This window comes from Pantherophis guttatus, chromosome 2 (assembly GCF_059756535.1).
Source record: "Pantherophis guttatus breed Tessera chromosome 2, ASM5975653v1, whole genome shotgun sequence".
NCBI classification, from domain to species: domain Eukaryota; kingdom Metazoa; phylum Chordata; class Lepidosauria; order Squamata; family Colubridae; genus Pantherophis; species Pantherophis guttatus.
Window position 1 is genome coordinate 228,557,796 of NC_142064.1, and position 16,238 is coordinate 228,574,033.

The 16,238-nt window shown below is 36.7% G+C and overlaps 1 protein-coding gene across 1 annotated transcript in view; it reads left to right on the forward strand.

Moving 5' to 3' along the window:
* The window catches only part of PLXND1 (plexin D1), a 179,103-nt gene extending 166,659 nt beyond the window's left edge, over positions 1–12,444 (forward strand). Inside the window, exons 33-36 of the mRNA XM_034431590.3 lie at positions 1,206–1,353; positions 2,979–3,119; positions 3,938–4,012; positions 10,058–12,444. Of these exons, the coding sequence (XP_034287481.2) occupies positions 1,206–1,353; positions 2,979–3,119; positions 3,938–4,012; positions 10,058–10,174 (481 nt within the window). The 3' untranslated portion in view covers positions 10,175–12,444. The remainder of the gene's footprint in view (positions 1–1,205; positions 1,354–2,978; positions 3,120–3,937; positions 4,013–10,057) is intronic.
* Positions 12,445–16,238: the final 3,794 nt, after the last annotated feature.

Consider the following 16,238-nt stretch of genomic DNA (forward strand, 5'->3'; position numbering starts at 1 on the left):
AAGGATAAATTTCCTTACAGTTAGAACAATTAATCAGTGGAACAACTTGCCTCCAGAAATTGTAAATGCTCCAACACTGGAAGTTTTTAAGAAGATGTTGGATAACCATTTGTCTGAAATGGTATAGGTTTCCTGCCTAAGCAGGGAGTAGGACTAGAAGACCTCCAAGGTCCCTTCCAAATCTGTTATTCTGTTCTGTTCTGTTCAACGTTCAGAAATGGATAAATATTATGAAATGTCCATATAAATTTATGTTTTTCTAGTACTTAGAAAATAACTATAGACTTTTTATTAAAACTGAGAAAAGATCCATTTGACATATAGATTACCTGATTGAATTGGCAGCATTCAATACATTTTCACAGTTTTTTTAGTACATACAGTATCTTTTCAAAGCAAGAAGATCTTAACCTTAAAGCTCAGCAAGGACATATCCATTCATGTTATTCTACCAATGGACAGCAATTTAAAGGGACAAGTCTGTAAGGTAGCCCTTGACTTACAACCACAATTTAGCTCAAAATATCTGTTGCTAAATGAGACATTTGTAAAGTGAGTTTTGCTCATTTTACGACCTTTCTTGGCACAGTTGTTGTGAATCACTGCAGTTGTTAAACTAGTAACTCTGTTTTTGAGTGACTCTGGCTTCCCTATTGACTTTGCTCTTCAGAAGTTCAGAAAAGGTGATCACATGACCCTTGGAAACTGCAACTGTCATAAACATGAGTCATTTGCCAAGTGTCTGAATTTTTAATACATGACCATCGCACAGTGGTCATAAGTGTAAAAAACGGATATAGATCACTTTTTTCAGTGCTATTGTCACTTTGAACATTCACTAAACGAACTGTCAAGGACTACTTCTACGGAATCTTTCTTACAGAATCTTTCTTACAGTGCTGAAGCCATATTGAACTCTAAGAAGATATTTTTTTCACTATAGAATCAACTTCTATAGAAGATATAGGTTAATCCCTATATTTAACAAAAATCGAAAAGTTAGAATCCAAAATGGAAGAAGGATGTTTAGGCAATAAATGTGATGGTCAAAGATTATTCCCATTAGATCAATTTCATCAACTCAAAATCTGGCAAAATCAAAATCTAGATACTAACACTTAACCTATTATTTAATTTATTTCACCTTGTAATGGAAAGGTGTAAGAATGAACAAGGTAACTATCACTGTGAATTTTGTTCTGTAGCCTACCTCTGAGATTTTGGGTCAACATTCTGAAGAACCCCCAATTTGTCTTTGATATCGACAAAACTGACCACATAGATGCCTGTCTTTCTGTAATAGCTCAGGCCTTCATTGATGCCTGTTCCATCTCTGACCTGCAGTTGGGCAAGGTACGTAATGGCTAGTAAGGATGATGTTATCATCTGCTCTTCCACTCAACAATATTTTACATTGTCTTGTGAGTAGCATCTATGTGGTAAACGATGTTAGGGGAGCAGGGAGCAAAGTTAATGTCCATGTCAGGAAAATGAGAACCAAAATTGAAAATTTAACTGATATATATACATTTGATTCTGTTTCATCACTATTTAATGTGATTGTTCCAGATGTGTCATTTATGTCATAAACAATAATGATCAAATCATTAGGCAACTCAGGCAAATTGTTGACCATCTGAATGTTTTATTCTACTTCCTACAATACTTTACTCCCTGGGCTAAGAGAAAGAAGTCACCATCTAAAGTTACTTCTTTTCAGTGTCACAATCTTTTTTGTAAGGTTAAAAAATAATGATAATAATGGACTCACTTCATTACAGACAGCCCAAAATTACAAGTCCCATTTCCCAGAATTATGAGTTGAGCAATTTCATGATAACCCAGAAAGTAGATTACCATGAAATTGCTCAAGTCATAATTCTGGGAGATGGGACTTGCAATTTTGGGCTGTCTGTACAAAAGTAGATTACTTTTTTTTCTGCCTCATGTCAATCTACAATGAGTTTCTGTGTATAAGAGTTTTCTGACCCTTGAGAGAGTTGCAAATACTTAGTAAGACATCTAATATAGATGCTTGTTTTCTAATTGGGATCAGATGCTTTTTAATGCAGAACTGTCAGGCTCAAGTGCATGAGCTGGCATTACTAAAATCATAGCAATAAGGAGTATACAACCTACTTCCTGGGAGCTGGACAATTTAGTACTTAGAATTATCTCTCCTTGCTACAACTATAGCCTTCTTTTTGCTGGGTGAGCATTATTTTTGTTGTTGTTGTTTTTATCAATGAACTTAATATGAGACTAGTTTGTTGAAAGACCAATCCTATTTTCTTATTAGGGGTCTAACCCTATCCTACCATCTGAATTTTTGTACTTGGCTATCACAACCTTCTTACATATTGGCTTTCAAGGTAATCTGACACCAGGAAGCCTAAACTAATTTATGGATCCCAAGGAAACCTAATGCTGATTTATAGCCCTTTGAGTGCTACAGAGATTTAATTGCAACAAAAACCTGTTTTGCATTGTTATTGAAGTGAATCTGGAGAATTTAATATGCTTCCTTGAGGCACTTTGTTGAGGGCTATAATTTAATCCTTTAATTAGTCATCGATATAAATATAAATAAAAGTGAGCATATATTACGTATAATGTTACAGCGTGGGATACCCAGTGATACATGTTTTTAAAAATAGTATTCTGCTAAGAAATTTAGCACTCTCCTGGAATAATGTTAGATTATATTTAGATATTCCTTTGGGAATACTGGTCTGTAGATTATTTTCATTAATTATATTTATCACGTGCTATAACATGCATTGAATAATATATTGAGAAGCTAATGCAAAGATAACTGCTCGTTTCAATTACAACTACAGTCAAGATCTTTTGAACTTGCCAGTGCATATATTTATATTTTATCAGAAAATATTTTGCTTTCTTTCTTTTTTAAAGAAAATAATAATAATTAATCATTTAAAAAAAATAATGGTTTCCCTCTGGATTTTTGCCTCTAGGATTCACCCACTAATAAATTATTATATGCTAAGGAGATTCCTGAATATAGAAAAATTGTACAGAAGTATTACAAACAGATCCATGATATGCCACCACTTAGTGAACAGGAAATGAACGCCCATCTAGCAGAAGAATCCAGGGTAAGAAATCTCTTTTATAATGTATCAGTTTCAGATTTGTCTCCTATAACAATTTCTACAAATCTTTTCATGAGTACTTTTAATCGCATACAAATTATGAGAATACTTACAACAGTTCATTTTCACATTATAAGTGTGACTGTTTTTCACACTTATAGTCATTGTAGCATCCCCATGGCCACGTGATCAAAATCCAGACAATTGGCAACTGGCTCATATTTATGACGGTTGCAATGTTCCAGAGTCACATGATTGCCTTTTGCGACTTTCTGACAAGCAAAGTCAATGGGGAAGCTAGATTCGCTTAACAACCCCGTTACTAACATAACAACTGATGTGATTTATTTAACAACTGTGTCAAGAAAAGTTGTAAAATAGGGCAAAACTTCACTTAACAAATGTCTCACTTAGCAACAGAAATTTTGGGCTCAATTGTGGTCGTAAGTTGAGGTCTACCTGTATTGATTTCACGTCTAATTAAAAGCAGTTTTTTATATTCTAGTCAAACAGTGTTCAAGAGTGCTGTATTAAGTATTATCAGGAATCCAACTAAAATTTGCTTGACTATAAATCACTAAAGAGATTTTCCTTAGCCACAATGCATTTTCATTTTTTTTCCTGCATTACTCATAAGTTATGTATGTCACATATTAATTAGCTGACTTTGAAAACAATCGAGAGTTCAAATATGCTGATGCTGCATAGAGCACCATCCAATACAAGTACAATTCTAAATCAATTGATTCCTGTCAAAAAGAGTGGCTGTGATTTAGTGAAAATTGAAGTAACATTCTTTGTTTGTTTTATTCTTCATGAAGAAATATCGGAATGAGTTTAACACCAATGTTGCCATGACAGAGATTTATAAATACGCCAAGAGATACCGCAGTCAGGTGAGTCGTTTCCTTCATCTGATAGGAAGAAGTTGTTTTATCTGTCAGCTTTGTAGCTTGTAGCAACAAAGGTTGAGTGTAGCTATGTTTGCATAGTGAAATACTTCTGTGAAATACATGTGTCTTTGCAGTGATACTTAACTACTGTACCAAAATCTGAACTTGCACTGAATTAATATTATTAATGTATAACATCACGAGGGGTATTAATCCATATCCCAAGTGATTTGGATTCAAAATATGAATCCAGATCACGAGGAAGCAACGTGTAGCTCCTGATCTGTTTGCCCTCTTCAAACTTTTTGCAGCTTTCAGAATCAATTTGCCATTGCAATTCAATAACAACTTTAGTTATCTCAGTCTGAAAGGATTGGAATATTCTTGCTGTAATCAAGACTCTCAGCCACTCCACTCATAAGCCAACTGTAAAAACAGCAGTTTCCACAAGGGGTGGCTATCGGAGTCACATGGATGATTTCAGTGATCCCTCCTTGTTCTGGAAAGATTATACATCCAGTTTTGGTCACCACACTATAAAAAAGATGTTGAGACTCTAGAAAGAGTGCAGGGAAGAGCAACCAAAGTAATTAGGGGACTGGAGGCTAAAACATACGATGAATGGTTGCAGGAACTGGGCATGGCTAGTCTAGTGAAGAGAAGGACCAAGGAAGCAGTGGCACACTGATAGCAGTGTGCCAATATTTGAGGGGCTGCCACAGAGTGGAGGGGATCAACCTATTTTCCAAAGCACCTGAAGGCCAGACAAGGAATAATGGATGGAAACTGAACAAGGAGAGATTCAACCTGGAAATAAGGAGAAATTTTCCAACAGTGAGAACAATCAACCAATGGAACAGCTTGCCTTCAGAAGCTGTGGGAGCTTCATCACTGGAAGCTTTCAAAAAGAGACTGGACTGCCACCTGTCAGAAATGGTGTAGGATCTGTTTAGTCCAGGGGTTGGACTAGATTACCTACAAGGTCCCTTCCAACTCTGTTAATCTGTAATACCAGCTCTGATCCAGAATCCAGCAGCCATTCTTCTTCGAAAAGCTGTGTTGCTCGCCAGCAGAAGCAGGCAAGACATCAGCTCACCATGGTGCTTACAGGAAGTGTCCAATTTCATTCTATTTCTTCATGCAATTAATTTCTCAGATATTTACTTACTGAGTTTCTCCCTTTGGCCTGGTTTACTTTTTTATTGCCCCTATTAGTCCCAAATGCATACTTTTTTTAAAAATTGGGTCTTTAGCAAGCCAATGACACTGTTACCCGAGCCCAAATTGTTCTCTTCCATGATCCATTTGTATAATCAGTAGATTTGAAAATTGCTAATAACTCAAAATTATTTAATGCTTCTAATGATTAGATCCATTGAGATAGTAAAATATTAGCTCTAGAGTAAAAGAAGCCACAAAACACAGCTCCTGCATGGGTTTTCAGTTTTAAGGATTATGTCATTTCAGAGGGAAAAAAGAACCTTCACATCAGCTGTACTTCTTAGTTTCTTTTCATATAAACACATCCAATATTCCTTTCCTCTCCCTCCCCACGCAACTGCTACATCTCCGACTTTTTACAGAAAATCTTTTAAAATACCATGAAAATAATATGCACAAACTGAAAAACGCAGAATGGGTTTGGTGTTATTTTTATTACCTGAAAACACCTGTCAGCAGGTAAATCTGAAAAATATTACGCATAATTTTAGAGCACTGTTATCTAAGCCCAGCTGTTCTTAACATTCTGTGTAAAAAATGCATTTTTGTACCAGGATCAATTGGGCAGCTTGTAGTTTCGGAGTTGTTCCAGTCTATCACTTTGCCATAAGAATGAAAAATTCTCATTGTGCTACACTAACAGTACTTTCCTATACAGCCCTCCTCAGATATTAAGTCCAATAGGACTTACTCCCATGCAAGTACAGTACAGTGCTTAAGAAGTCAAATGTACCTCATTTGGCAGCTTTGGTTCAATGCAATGTATCCAAGCTTTACTAAGCTATTAGAAATAAATTGGGAAATCACACATTGCAGTTTAACATTAGGTTTCCAATCAGTATCAACCCATATTTTATAGTCCTACCATATGTCATAGTAAACCCAAAGTATGTCATTTACAAAGAGTGTCATCGGACAAACACAATTAAAATCTTTGGTTTTCTACCATAAATAAAATAAAAAAATGTAAGTGACCACCCAGCTTCAAAAAGTCCAGTGGTGTTGTGCAGTATGCATCTTCCTTTTTTATATTCACAAAGAGGACACAACCTAGGCATGTCAACAGACTTGTCCCTTTCCTTCTCCCACACTTGTGGTCCTCTATCTATATTGTTTACATAGAAAGCAGGCTTATGGTCCTTGATGCTCTCTGGACTTGGTTATTTTCTTGAAGATGGTTCATTATCCAAACTAGGTAACATCATCAGAAAATGTATGGCATCACCTAGTTTGAATAATGAAATGTCTACAAGAAAACTGGTGGGTCAGCAGACTGATAGCATTGTGATTAACACTAGCTGTCTGCAATTACTGTAAGTTCGAATCTCACCAGGCTCGAGGTTGACTCAGCCTTCCATCCTTTCTAAGGTAGGTAAATTGAGGACCCAGTTTGTGGGGGCAATAAGCTGACTTTGTATAAATATACAAAAGTATGAAGGCTATTGCTTAACGCATTGTAAGCCGCCCTGAGTCTCCAGAGAAGGGCGGCATATAAATCAAATAAATAAATAAATAAAAAAAAAACCAAGCTCAGAGAGCACCAAGAACCCCTCATTTCAACCCTGAGTGACAAATATTCTCCTTTAAACACATTGTGAAATTTTCACCATCTCAATCGAATAGAATAAGAATAAGAATAAGAATAGAACAGAACAGAACAGAACAGAACAGAACAGAACAGAACAGAACAGAATAGAATAGAATAGAATTTTTTATTGGCCAAGTGTGAGTGGACACACAAGGAATTTGTCTTGGTGCAAATAGGAAACACTGAAGTTCCTCCACACTACCACCTGCCTTAATCCCCAGTTACACAAACAGTTTAAATACAGTCTGCAGTTATGCTTTCTGCATCCCACTTCAAAGCCACAAGGCTTCCTACTGCTGATCAGTTGCAAAAAACTAGTACCAAAGCAGTCTCCGGCTCCATCATTTCTGTTGTTCATTTGGTAACTCCATATTGGTTGACCAAGTAATAACAGATCCCACTTCGCCACTGCCTTCCCCACATGTCCTTAGATTCTAATGTTTGGTTTTAATTTAAACGTACAGTATATGTTTAGATACGTTTTTATGACTGTAAGCTGCCCAGAGTTACCGTATGGCTAAAAAAATTAATAAATAAATAGATAGATATTGTCGGTAGGGGAAGGTGAACACATTTCCACAGCACTTTCACTCAATCAGCGTAAGCTGCTTCTGGTCAAAAGAAAACCAAAGATCTATTGCATGTATTTATTTAGCAAATTCTATAAAGTCCCGCATCTCACAGGACACTGGGTGTCCTCACTGGGTCAAATATAACCTTAGTGACAATCCAAATAGTATAACCATCATTAAAACACTGAAGCGCAAATAAAAGTAAAAACATAGAAAGACCTAGATTGCAGGAGAATACCAAACGTACATAATACAGCCACCACCCAAGGAAGTAGGAGTCTAGCCACTGGAAAAAACAGCCTTCCCCTATGCACTGTGGAATTTTCACCATCTCAAATAGGAAACTAGAATATTTCTGACTTGGGCTGCATTGCCACAAAAGTGACACTAATAAGGCTTAGCTGCCCAAGAAAGAAGAAGGTGTAGGGTTGATCTAGTGGTAATGTCGGAGTCTTTTGTGGTAGTGCCCTTACTTCCAAGTAAGGATATATAAAATAATCATTACCAATTGGTGCAAAATGCAGTGGCCCGCATGTTTTGTGCAGACTCTGGTGTGCACATATATCACCTCCCCTGCAGGAGTTGCATTGGTTGCCGATTTGCATCTGGGTGCAATTCAAGGTGCTGGTTGTCACCTTTAAAGCCCTTCATGGCTTGGGACCAGGTTATCTGAGGGACTGTCTCTTGCTGGTCACATCTACCCAACCCACCAGAGCGGGGAGGCAGGGAATGTTGCGGGTCCCATCCCGGAGGAAGATATACCTGATGGGACCCAGAAGAAGGGCCTTCTCTGTAGTGGCTCCCTCTCTCTGGAACATCATTCCCCCAGAGATTAGAATGGCCCCCACTCTAACACTCTTCTGGAAGGCGCTGAAGACCTGGTTCTGCTAGTGGACCTGAGGAACCCAGAGCGGGATGGAGGCCATTAAATGGCTCGTGTGATCTTCTGTCGCCGGGGTGAGAGGTGGGGGTTGATTTTGGTATAGTGTACTATATTAATTTATTTGATTCTTTTTGTTAGTTTTTATTGTTTTAAATGTGGATTTATATTCTGTAAGGTGAATAGGCGGCAATATTAAATAAATAAATAAATAAATAAATGCTAATGCTAATGCTAAAAGATAGCCATGCATATTCAAGGATCAAAAATCAAAATATGAAGCTAAGCCACATGGCTTCCACACTGAAGGCTTGTTCCCTGGTGGATAGTATCTCTAGAAGAGAAAGCATCTCTGTTATTCCTCAGCCAAGCAGTATTCTGAATGCCTTTTCTGTCCTAGAATATAAATCAAAAAAGTTTGTAATTCTTCACAGCTAAAGCAGTTATTCTTTATAATTAAAGGGACAAGCAGCTACACTATCAATAATGATTTCCTATCATAATCCTTCTTCTCCTGACATTGTCCTTTTATTGTAATGGGCTGTGAGAATAACCTTGGGAAACAAAAGGAAGTCACAGATAAGACAAGACAAGAGATTTGGTTTCCTATCTGGTCTATCTCAAAGGGCTGGCATTTATCTTGCCATATAGTGTTGCAACTACACTTGTTTCTGAGTAAAAATAGTTAACATAAGACCCATATAGGTCTGTGAGAGTGCCTGATTTCTAGTCAATTTCACAAGCACATCAGACTATCCAAACTAGTAAATTCCACAAACTTGATTTTTCTGTCCTGGACTCTATAAGTAACAGAAAGCCTCAATGCCCTCCAACAGATGTTGTTCCTTTGTTCCCTCCTTGCCATATTTTTATTTTTCTGCTTTAGAATTATAAAGAAAGGAACATAGTGGAATCCCCTAATTAGGTAGCTAACTATCTTGTCAGAAACAGAAGGATGAAGTTAATTCATTCCAGAAGAGAAAGAAATTTCATGAAGTAGTTCATTCTGGGTTGGTTGAAAGTACAGTGGACAATGGTGGAACAAATTGAAAATGCAAAGTACAGGCTAAAGTAAAATGTAAGAAAAAGTAAATCACAATAAAGAAAGCAAAAGCAATAGAGAGAACTTGCGCTGAGGGATGTAATTTGTAAACCTGAACTGCAAGTCAAATTGCAGAATAAGGACTCTTATTCCAATAGATCATTCATCTTTGCCAAGGACAATTCCTCTCCCCCCACCCCTATCTGCAATGGTGAAGACATTGCAAGATGCAAATCTTAAATAGTTTTCCTTCAATAAAAAAAAGGAAGAATAAGCAATGGAATAGCATAGGAGGGTTTCAAGGAAATGGTTACCTGGAATCTTCTAAAAGCATCAAGTTTCTTTCTCAAACACTGAATGTTAACAAGAAGGTGCAACCTCCATTCTTATAAACCACTGCTTCCCAAATTTGTAATGACTATGGTTGCTGGAGAATCCTGAGAATTAAAAACCACATAGGTGGAAGTTGCCCCAGTTGAAAAATACAAGTATAAATCATTATAGTAACAAGGAAATAGAACAGTCAGCAACGTAGAAGAATGCTACTAAAAGATGGGTGGAAATCAGTTTAAACAGATAGATGATTTTAAGAACTTGAATGACATACATTGAGTGGACCTAAAGCAAGTTCTAGTCTTGACACACTTTCCTGGAGAAAAAGTCATGAATAGACATGCACAAGACTGCACTGTCTGAATGAATAAATAAAAAAATCTCACATTTGTTTAATTCCTTGTTTCCTCAGATAGTGAATGCGTTGGATTCCAACTCTACCACAAGACGCACTCAGCTTCAGCACAAATTTGAGCAAGTGATTGCACTTATGGAAGACAATATTTACGAGTGCTGCAGTGAAGCATAGGTATCAGCTGGAACTTTCTTCCTGTGTTTAGAAGTGACCTTCTCTGCAGTGCACTGTCTTTTAAGAAACACCCTTTCTAAGTCATTGTTTGTCAATAAGTACCCCGCTGTATGTATATGATGATTAAGAAACCAACTTGATAGCAGATCTGCCCCATCTTACACTATCTGGAGAGGTGTCCACTAAACAGCTTGAAATTTACTATAGGATCTGCACTACATGGCTCCCATAACTTATTTGCCCTCCTGCTCATCTTCAAAATGGCCATCTTTTACTTCATTCATTTTCCCGGAGAAAATCTTTGCGCACCAAAGGATATGGAGATAATGCTAAGATTGTTGAGAGAAAAGCAGCAACAACTCAGGGAACAATGAATGAAGGTTTCAAAAGGCTCTCAGATCCACACAGGAATTCTCTGTCAACAGTGCCCCTCTTTCTTCTGTGTACTTTAAATATCAGGGAATCCATTTATTGTACACAGTTTGCTGCATTATATGTATTTTGTGCCTTTTATTTTTGTACTATATGTGTAACATAGCCACACCATCCTCCAACATTGGAAAGAGGTGGAGATTTCATAGGCTCCACAATGCAGTTCCTTCCCAAATAGACATGGCATGTGAAAGCACTTTATCTAATCACAAAAATGGCTGTTACCTTGCTGAAGGGATCATTGTTGCGTAGCAAACAAAAGTCAGAAAACAACCTATCAGTGCAGCTGTTCCCACTTCTCCAAACTTCCCAGATATTCCGGTAGGTTGATTTGCACTCAGCAAATTCTTGGACTGCCCTCTGATTGCTGGAGGAATCATTTTCCATAGAAGGAAAAGTATACGTATGCTGCAGGGTCAAAGGAATGTGCTTTCTTCCCTTATTCTACCCCTGTTAGTTCGAAGGGTATATATAGGGCTGAACTCTCAGCTCAGCTTAAACCCAAAGTTCATAACAGTTGGTTTAATGTAAGGCCGCTGTTAATTTTCAGTAGAACAAAAATAATGGTATGTATTTCCGTTCCAATTTCTATCTGAAAGGAACTTTTTTGTGCATTGCCAGAATCATTGCAAAGTGTCATGTGTTGCTAACTTTGATGCCTGAAATGTTCCCTTTATCCTTACATCGTCCTCTCTGTTGTGAAGGAGAGAACATCAGTAGTTCTAGTACTCTCAAAATTCCCCTTTGGTACCTTAGGTAGTTGCCTTGAGGCAATAGATGTTTTGTATAAGAAGATGAAAACTCATCACAAACACTGACGCCGAAACACGCCCTTGACAATGCCAAGCTCATGAACTGCCAAATAATGCTCAAAGCATACCACACTACCTCACCAAAAACAAGGGAGGAGTTGCCACAGTTTTGAGGCTGAGTTGATTGTGGGATGAATTTCAGTTTTTTAATCAAAATCTTGTCCTTGACAGTTACCTTATTTCAGATATAACTTTCCAAAATGCCTAGTGTTAGTATATTATTTGAGGAACTGATATGTCACGATGGATTTTATATATTGCTATATTGAAATATAGATTTTATCCAGGGCAAAAACAAAGAGGAATATAGAAGACCTGAAAAAAGAACTTCAAAAAGTTACACTCACTGAAGAAATGTACATGTATTTGCCAAGAGACTGGTTATGGAAGAGAAATTTAAGAATGTAGCTGGGCTACATTTAACTTGACAGAAGTTGTTTGTTTCCTTCAAAATTATTATTATTTTTAATCATGAGGAGCTGCCCAGTTACACACATACTTAAGGAAAACTCAGGAATGGGAGTGAGGGGGGGACCCTATTCTGGATGACCATGTCTGCAGAGGAGGGAAATGGATTGAAATTGAAGCAGGTGTAACAAATGTGCTAGTTTTGTCTGTGCAGGAAGCTGTAATTTTGGCAACAACAGCCTAGTTCCTACATAGAATTGGATGAGCAGAAAGCTCTTAGCTAATATGACTGACCTTCCTTTCCCCCTGGAAGGTCTTATCCTGGGTATGACTAGAGGTAGATGTGAGTGTTCCAAGCTGTGTGCTTGGTACACAAGTGTGATGGCCTATGCTTTGTTATTTAATTCTTTGTTCAAATATTTGCTTCAGTCATTGAAAAGAAATAAGTTGTTTGCAAGGTGGAAACTGAGGGGAGCCCAACTTTATTGTAATATATATAAATATATATATTATAACTTTGTCAAGTTATTTGTGAGTGTTTTTCCCCTTTACCTGGTGTTTGATGGAAGTGGCAAAAGGTGCTGGGGGATATCTTTGTAATAAAACAAGTTGATCAAATTTGTGTGGTAGTGTGTCCATTCAGGCAAAACTCTCAACCTTTTAGACAATTAAAATAAGTAGCACAAAGTTTATCAAGCTGTAAAAACCACTGAAATAGTCCATCTGGGCAAAGTTTAGGCTTGTGGGATTTATTACTCTGAGATCCACAAAGATGAATTAGGCCTAAAAACCATAAAACTAAAAAAGGACATTGTGTATGAGAATTCATATTTGTAGGAATCCTGACTTTATTCATTCTTTAGCCTTGTTCCCCATATTCCATATTCCTCCATTAGGATAATCTACTGGAAAAATAGAGGAGCTTCTTCTGTCCAACAAAAGGAATAACTAGTATACATTAGGACAATTTTTTTAAAAAAATAGTTTGCCTTTCAGACCATATATATATATATATAAAAGAGAAAAACTACAAGCTGCACTTAAAATTTGGAGAAACGGTAACACCCAATGGCCACAACTACATCATGTAGTTTGGTTAATAGCATTATGATTTTCATAGTTTTTCTGGTTTCTTTGGCAGGTGGTGTAGAGCTTTGTTATTGTTTTTTTAACTCTGATGGCCTTATTTTGTCATGATTTGGTGGTATTTTTCACTTCAAAATGATATGAAACTGTGTCACTGCTTTTTGGCATTATACTGTGAAAGAGGGCTCTAGAGACCGAACAGGTTGTACATCCGTGCCTTGAATAGTCTAATTAACAAAAAGGCTCACTTGGCATTACAGAGACATTGGGAACAAACACCTGGAAAACTTAAATTCATGATTTTAAAAAAATCCTGGGGCTCTTACAAGACATGCTGATGCATTCATTTATGACAAAATAGAAAAATAATTCCATCCCTAGGGTGAGTTAAACTTCAGATAAATAGCATCCAGCAAGCTGCCTGTCATATGCACAGTATCTGCAGAGGAATTTTTCTCTGATATCCAATAAACCTGTGAGCAGATGCCCACACAATGACCTTTCAGCTCTACAGAAATAAATACCCCAGACAATTTTAGGGGGTCAATGGCTTCTTCATGAAAGGAATGAAATACAATTCATGTTTTCTCAATATGGGGTATACTGACAAGCTGTACACTAGAGAGGTCAGTATCCAAGGTACCTTAGAAGATATTCCCTACTTTAACAAAAACCTCTACTACTAAAAGATGAAATTAGATCAGCACTCTGGTCATTGATAAGTTGGAAGGCTGCAGGAACTGATGGAATACTCACTGAAATATGGCAAGCAAGAGAAGAATCCATCAAGATTCTAACAGAGGTAGGACAGCAAATCTGGAGAATGATATTGTGGCCAACTTGTTGGAAGAAATGAACGTACATTCCAATTCCAAGAAAGAGACTGAACAGAGTGTGCAAAGTATCATACAATATCTTTAGTTTCACATGCACAGTTATACAATGACAATATATCCTGTGACTTGCACACTGTATCCTCAACATGATAGGTTCTCCAATGCAATAAATATTAACAGCTATCCAAATGAAAAATGAGCTGATTAATTATTTGATGATGGAGTACTCATTTCCAATCTTATACAAATGCCTGTTTCAGCCAGTCCGTCATAACATCAACATTCCCTATCAGAAAACTGACTCCGATTGATCCTGGCTGTACTGCTGAGATTATTGTCATACACTGAGGTGCTTAAAATTATCCCACATTTGTCAATTTAAATTTGCCTTGGTTGAAATGTTTATTTTACCAGAATGGAATAGATATGAATGATTTTTGAAGGCTAATATCTAGACGTCCTAAGAAACGCCTCATTCGGATAACAGTAAGTCTCTAGAACATGTTTTACCTATATACTACTAAATCTCATGTATTTGTTTGTAACCTTAAATTGTGTGAAATGGTACATCATCAGAGAAACAATTTTTGAACCAATGTACTTTAAATGAACTACCTTATAGAATGCCAGGACCCATTAGTCTCATGGGAATGAAACTTGTGAGGGTGTGGCCCTTTCAGCATCGCCTTACTGCTGCTTCAGTGCTGCCACAGTCAGCTGCAATCATGTGATCATTTTGCTCCCAGTAATTGGGGAGGGCTTTTAAGTGGTGATTATTTTTGATTATGTTTAGTTATTTAGTTTCTTTTTTGTAATGTTTAATTGTTAAGAGGGGGATGAGAAAATAGACCAAGCGGATCTTGGCTTATTAATAAGGAGAACGGAAGATTTAGAGATGAGTTTATAGAAAATAGGTGAAATATGGAATGAAGATTATGCTTATAATTTAAGAGACAATGATGAGTTGCTAACGAAGCCCCCTTCGGACTTTTTGCAAGAAACTAAGAAAAAAGCAATTTTGATTTTGGGATTTGATGATTTGAATTATATGGGATTACAGAAGTAATATAGACTATTGTTGATTTTAGAATAAGAGTTTTGATGTGTTTTTTATCTATGTCTGTAGCAAAGAAAGTCAGAAGCCATTTTTTTCTTTACTTTTTCCTGTTTTCTTTTTCTTTTAGTTTTTCCACTTTTGCTTCTTGTTTGATGCTTTACTTTTTTTCAATTTTCCTTTTTTGCTTACTTTGTATTTATGTTTTCAAAATTTAATAGAATTTTTGGAAGGTGGGGGGAGTAAAACACAGAGATTCGACCCAAAAAAGTTTTGTATTGTTTCACCTCACAACAAGCTAATATTTTTACAATAGAGAGTACTAACAGGCAACTAAAATTCTGAACGGGCCACATATATTATTTCCAGTTGCTATTATTACAGTGGGATTGTCGAAGAAGAAGACAATCCCCAACCCAATTATATCTGCATCAGCCAGCTTGCAGTCAAGGAAAACAATTTCCCTCATTTCTCACCAGGGCCTATAAGGATGACAGTTATACAGGAGGGGGTGGGATAGTGACAGGTGTTGATGTTCATGATTTTCAACACATAAAGTATGTCTGTTTCCAGTTTGTACTTCTACCAAAAGTGTGGCTATTTTGTAAAAGGAAAACCTTTCATAATGCTATATAGGTGATCTGATGCTACACATACCGTTTTGGGTCTTATATCTACCATGCCTGCAGTCAATGATAGGCATGTATATATTTTCTATCAGCTAGAGGTACAATTTAGAGAGTTAGAAGTAAAAGTAAAACTTAGTGAGTTATATAGATCAAATAGCTTAAATTACTCAACTATACATATGGATTTTTAATTAGCTGCTTAGAAATTAAAATGCAGCTTAGCCTACTGGGATAAGTGAACACTCCTCACCCATTGCTGCTTAAAAGATACAAACACGGTTGCCCTCATACAATAACTCTTGATTGAATTTTGTTAATTAATTCTATGTTATTCTTTCCTTTGTACTGGAAGAATGCCATATACTTTCAGCTAAGTTATATTTTACCCAATTGGCACTTATCATTGTTCCAATTAACAAGGGCAAGGGAAAATTGAATGCATCGCAGCTGGGGCCATGTTCAAATTTCAAATAAGCTTTTTGCAAGAATAAAAACAATCTAGGACAAAAAGGAAATAATTCATTTTGTATGGCAGCAGTCCACTGAATGCCCCAGGTCTGGTATCACTTCCCACATGAATCTTTCATTTTAGGTTACCTAACACAGTTGATGAAGTTTTATTCAAATTTCTAGGCAATTGGCTGACTAACTTGGTGATAGAAATTTTTGGGAGATGAAAAATTTGAGTTATATGCTAGCATAAATCCATTCAGAATTTAAGACATACTTTCATAACTCTTCCCATTTGGTTGGTTTTGATTATGGCTTTCATATATGTAGAAATGAAAGAATGTACTTGGAGTACTG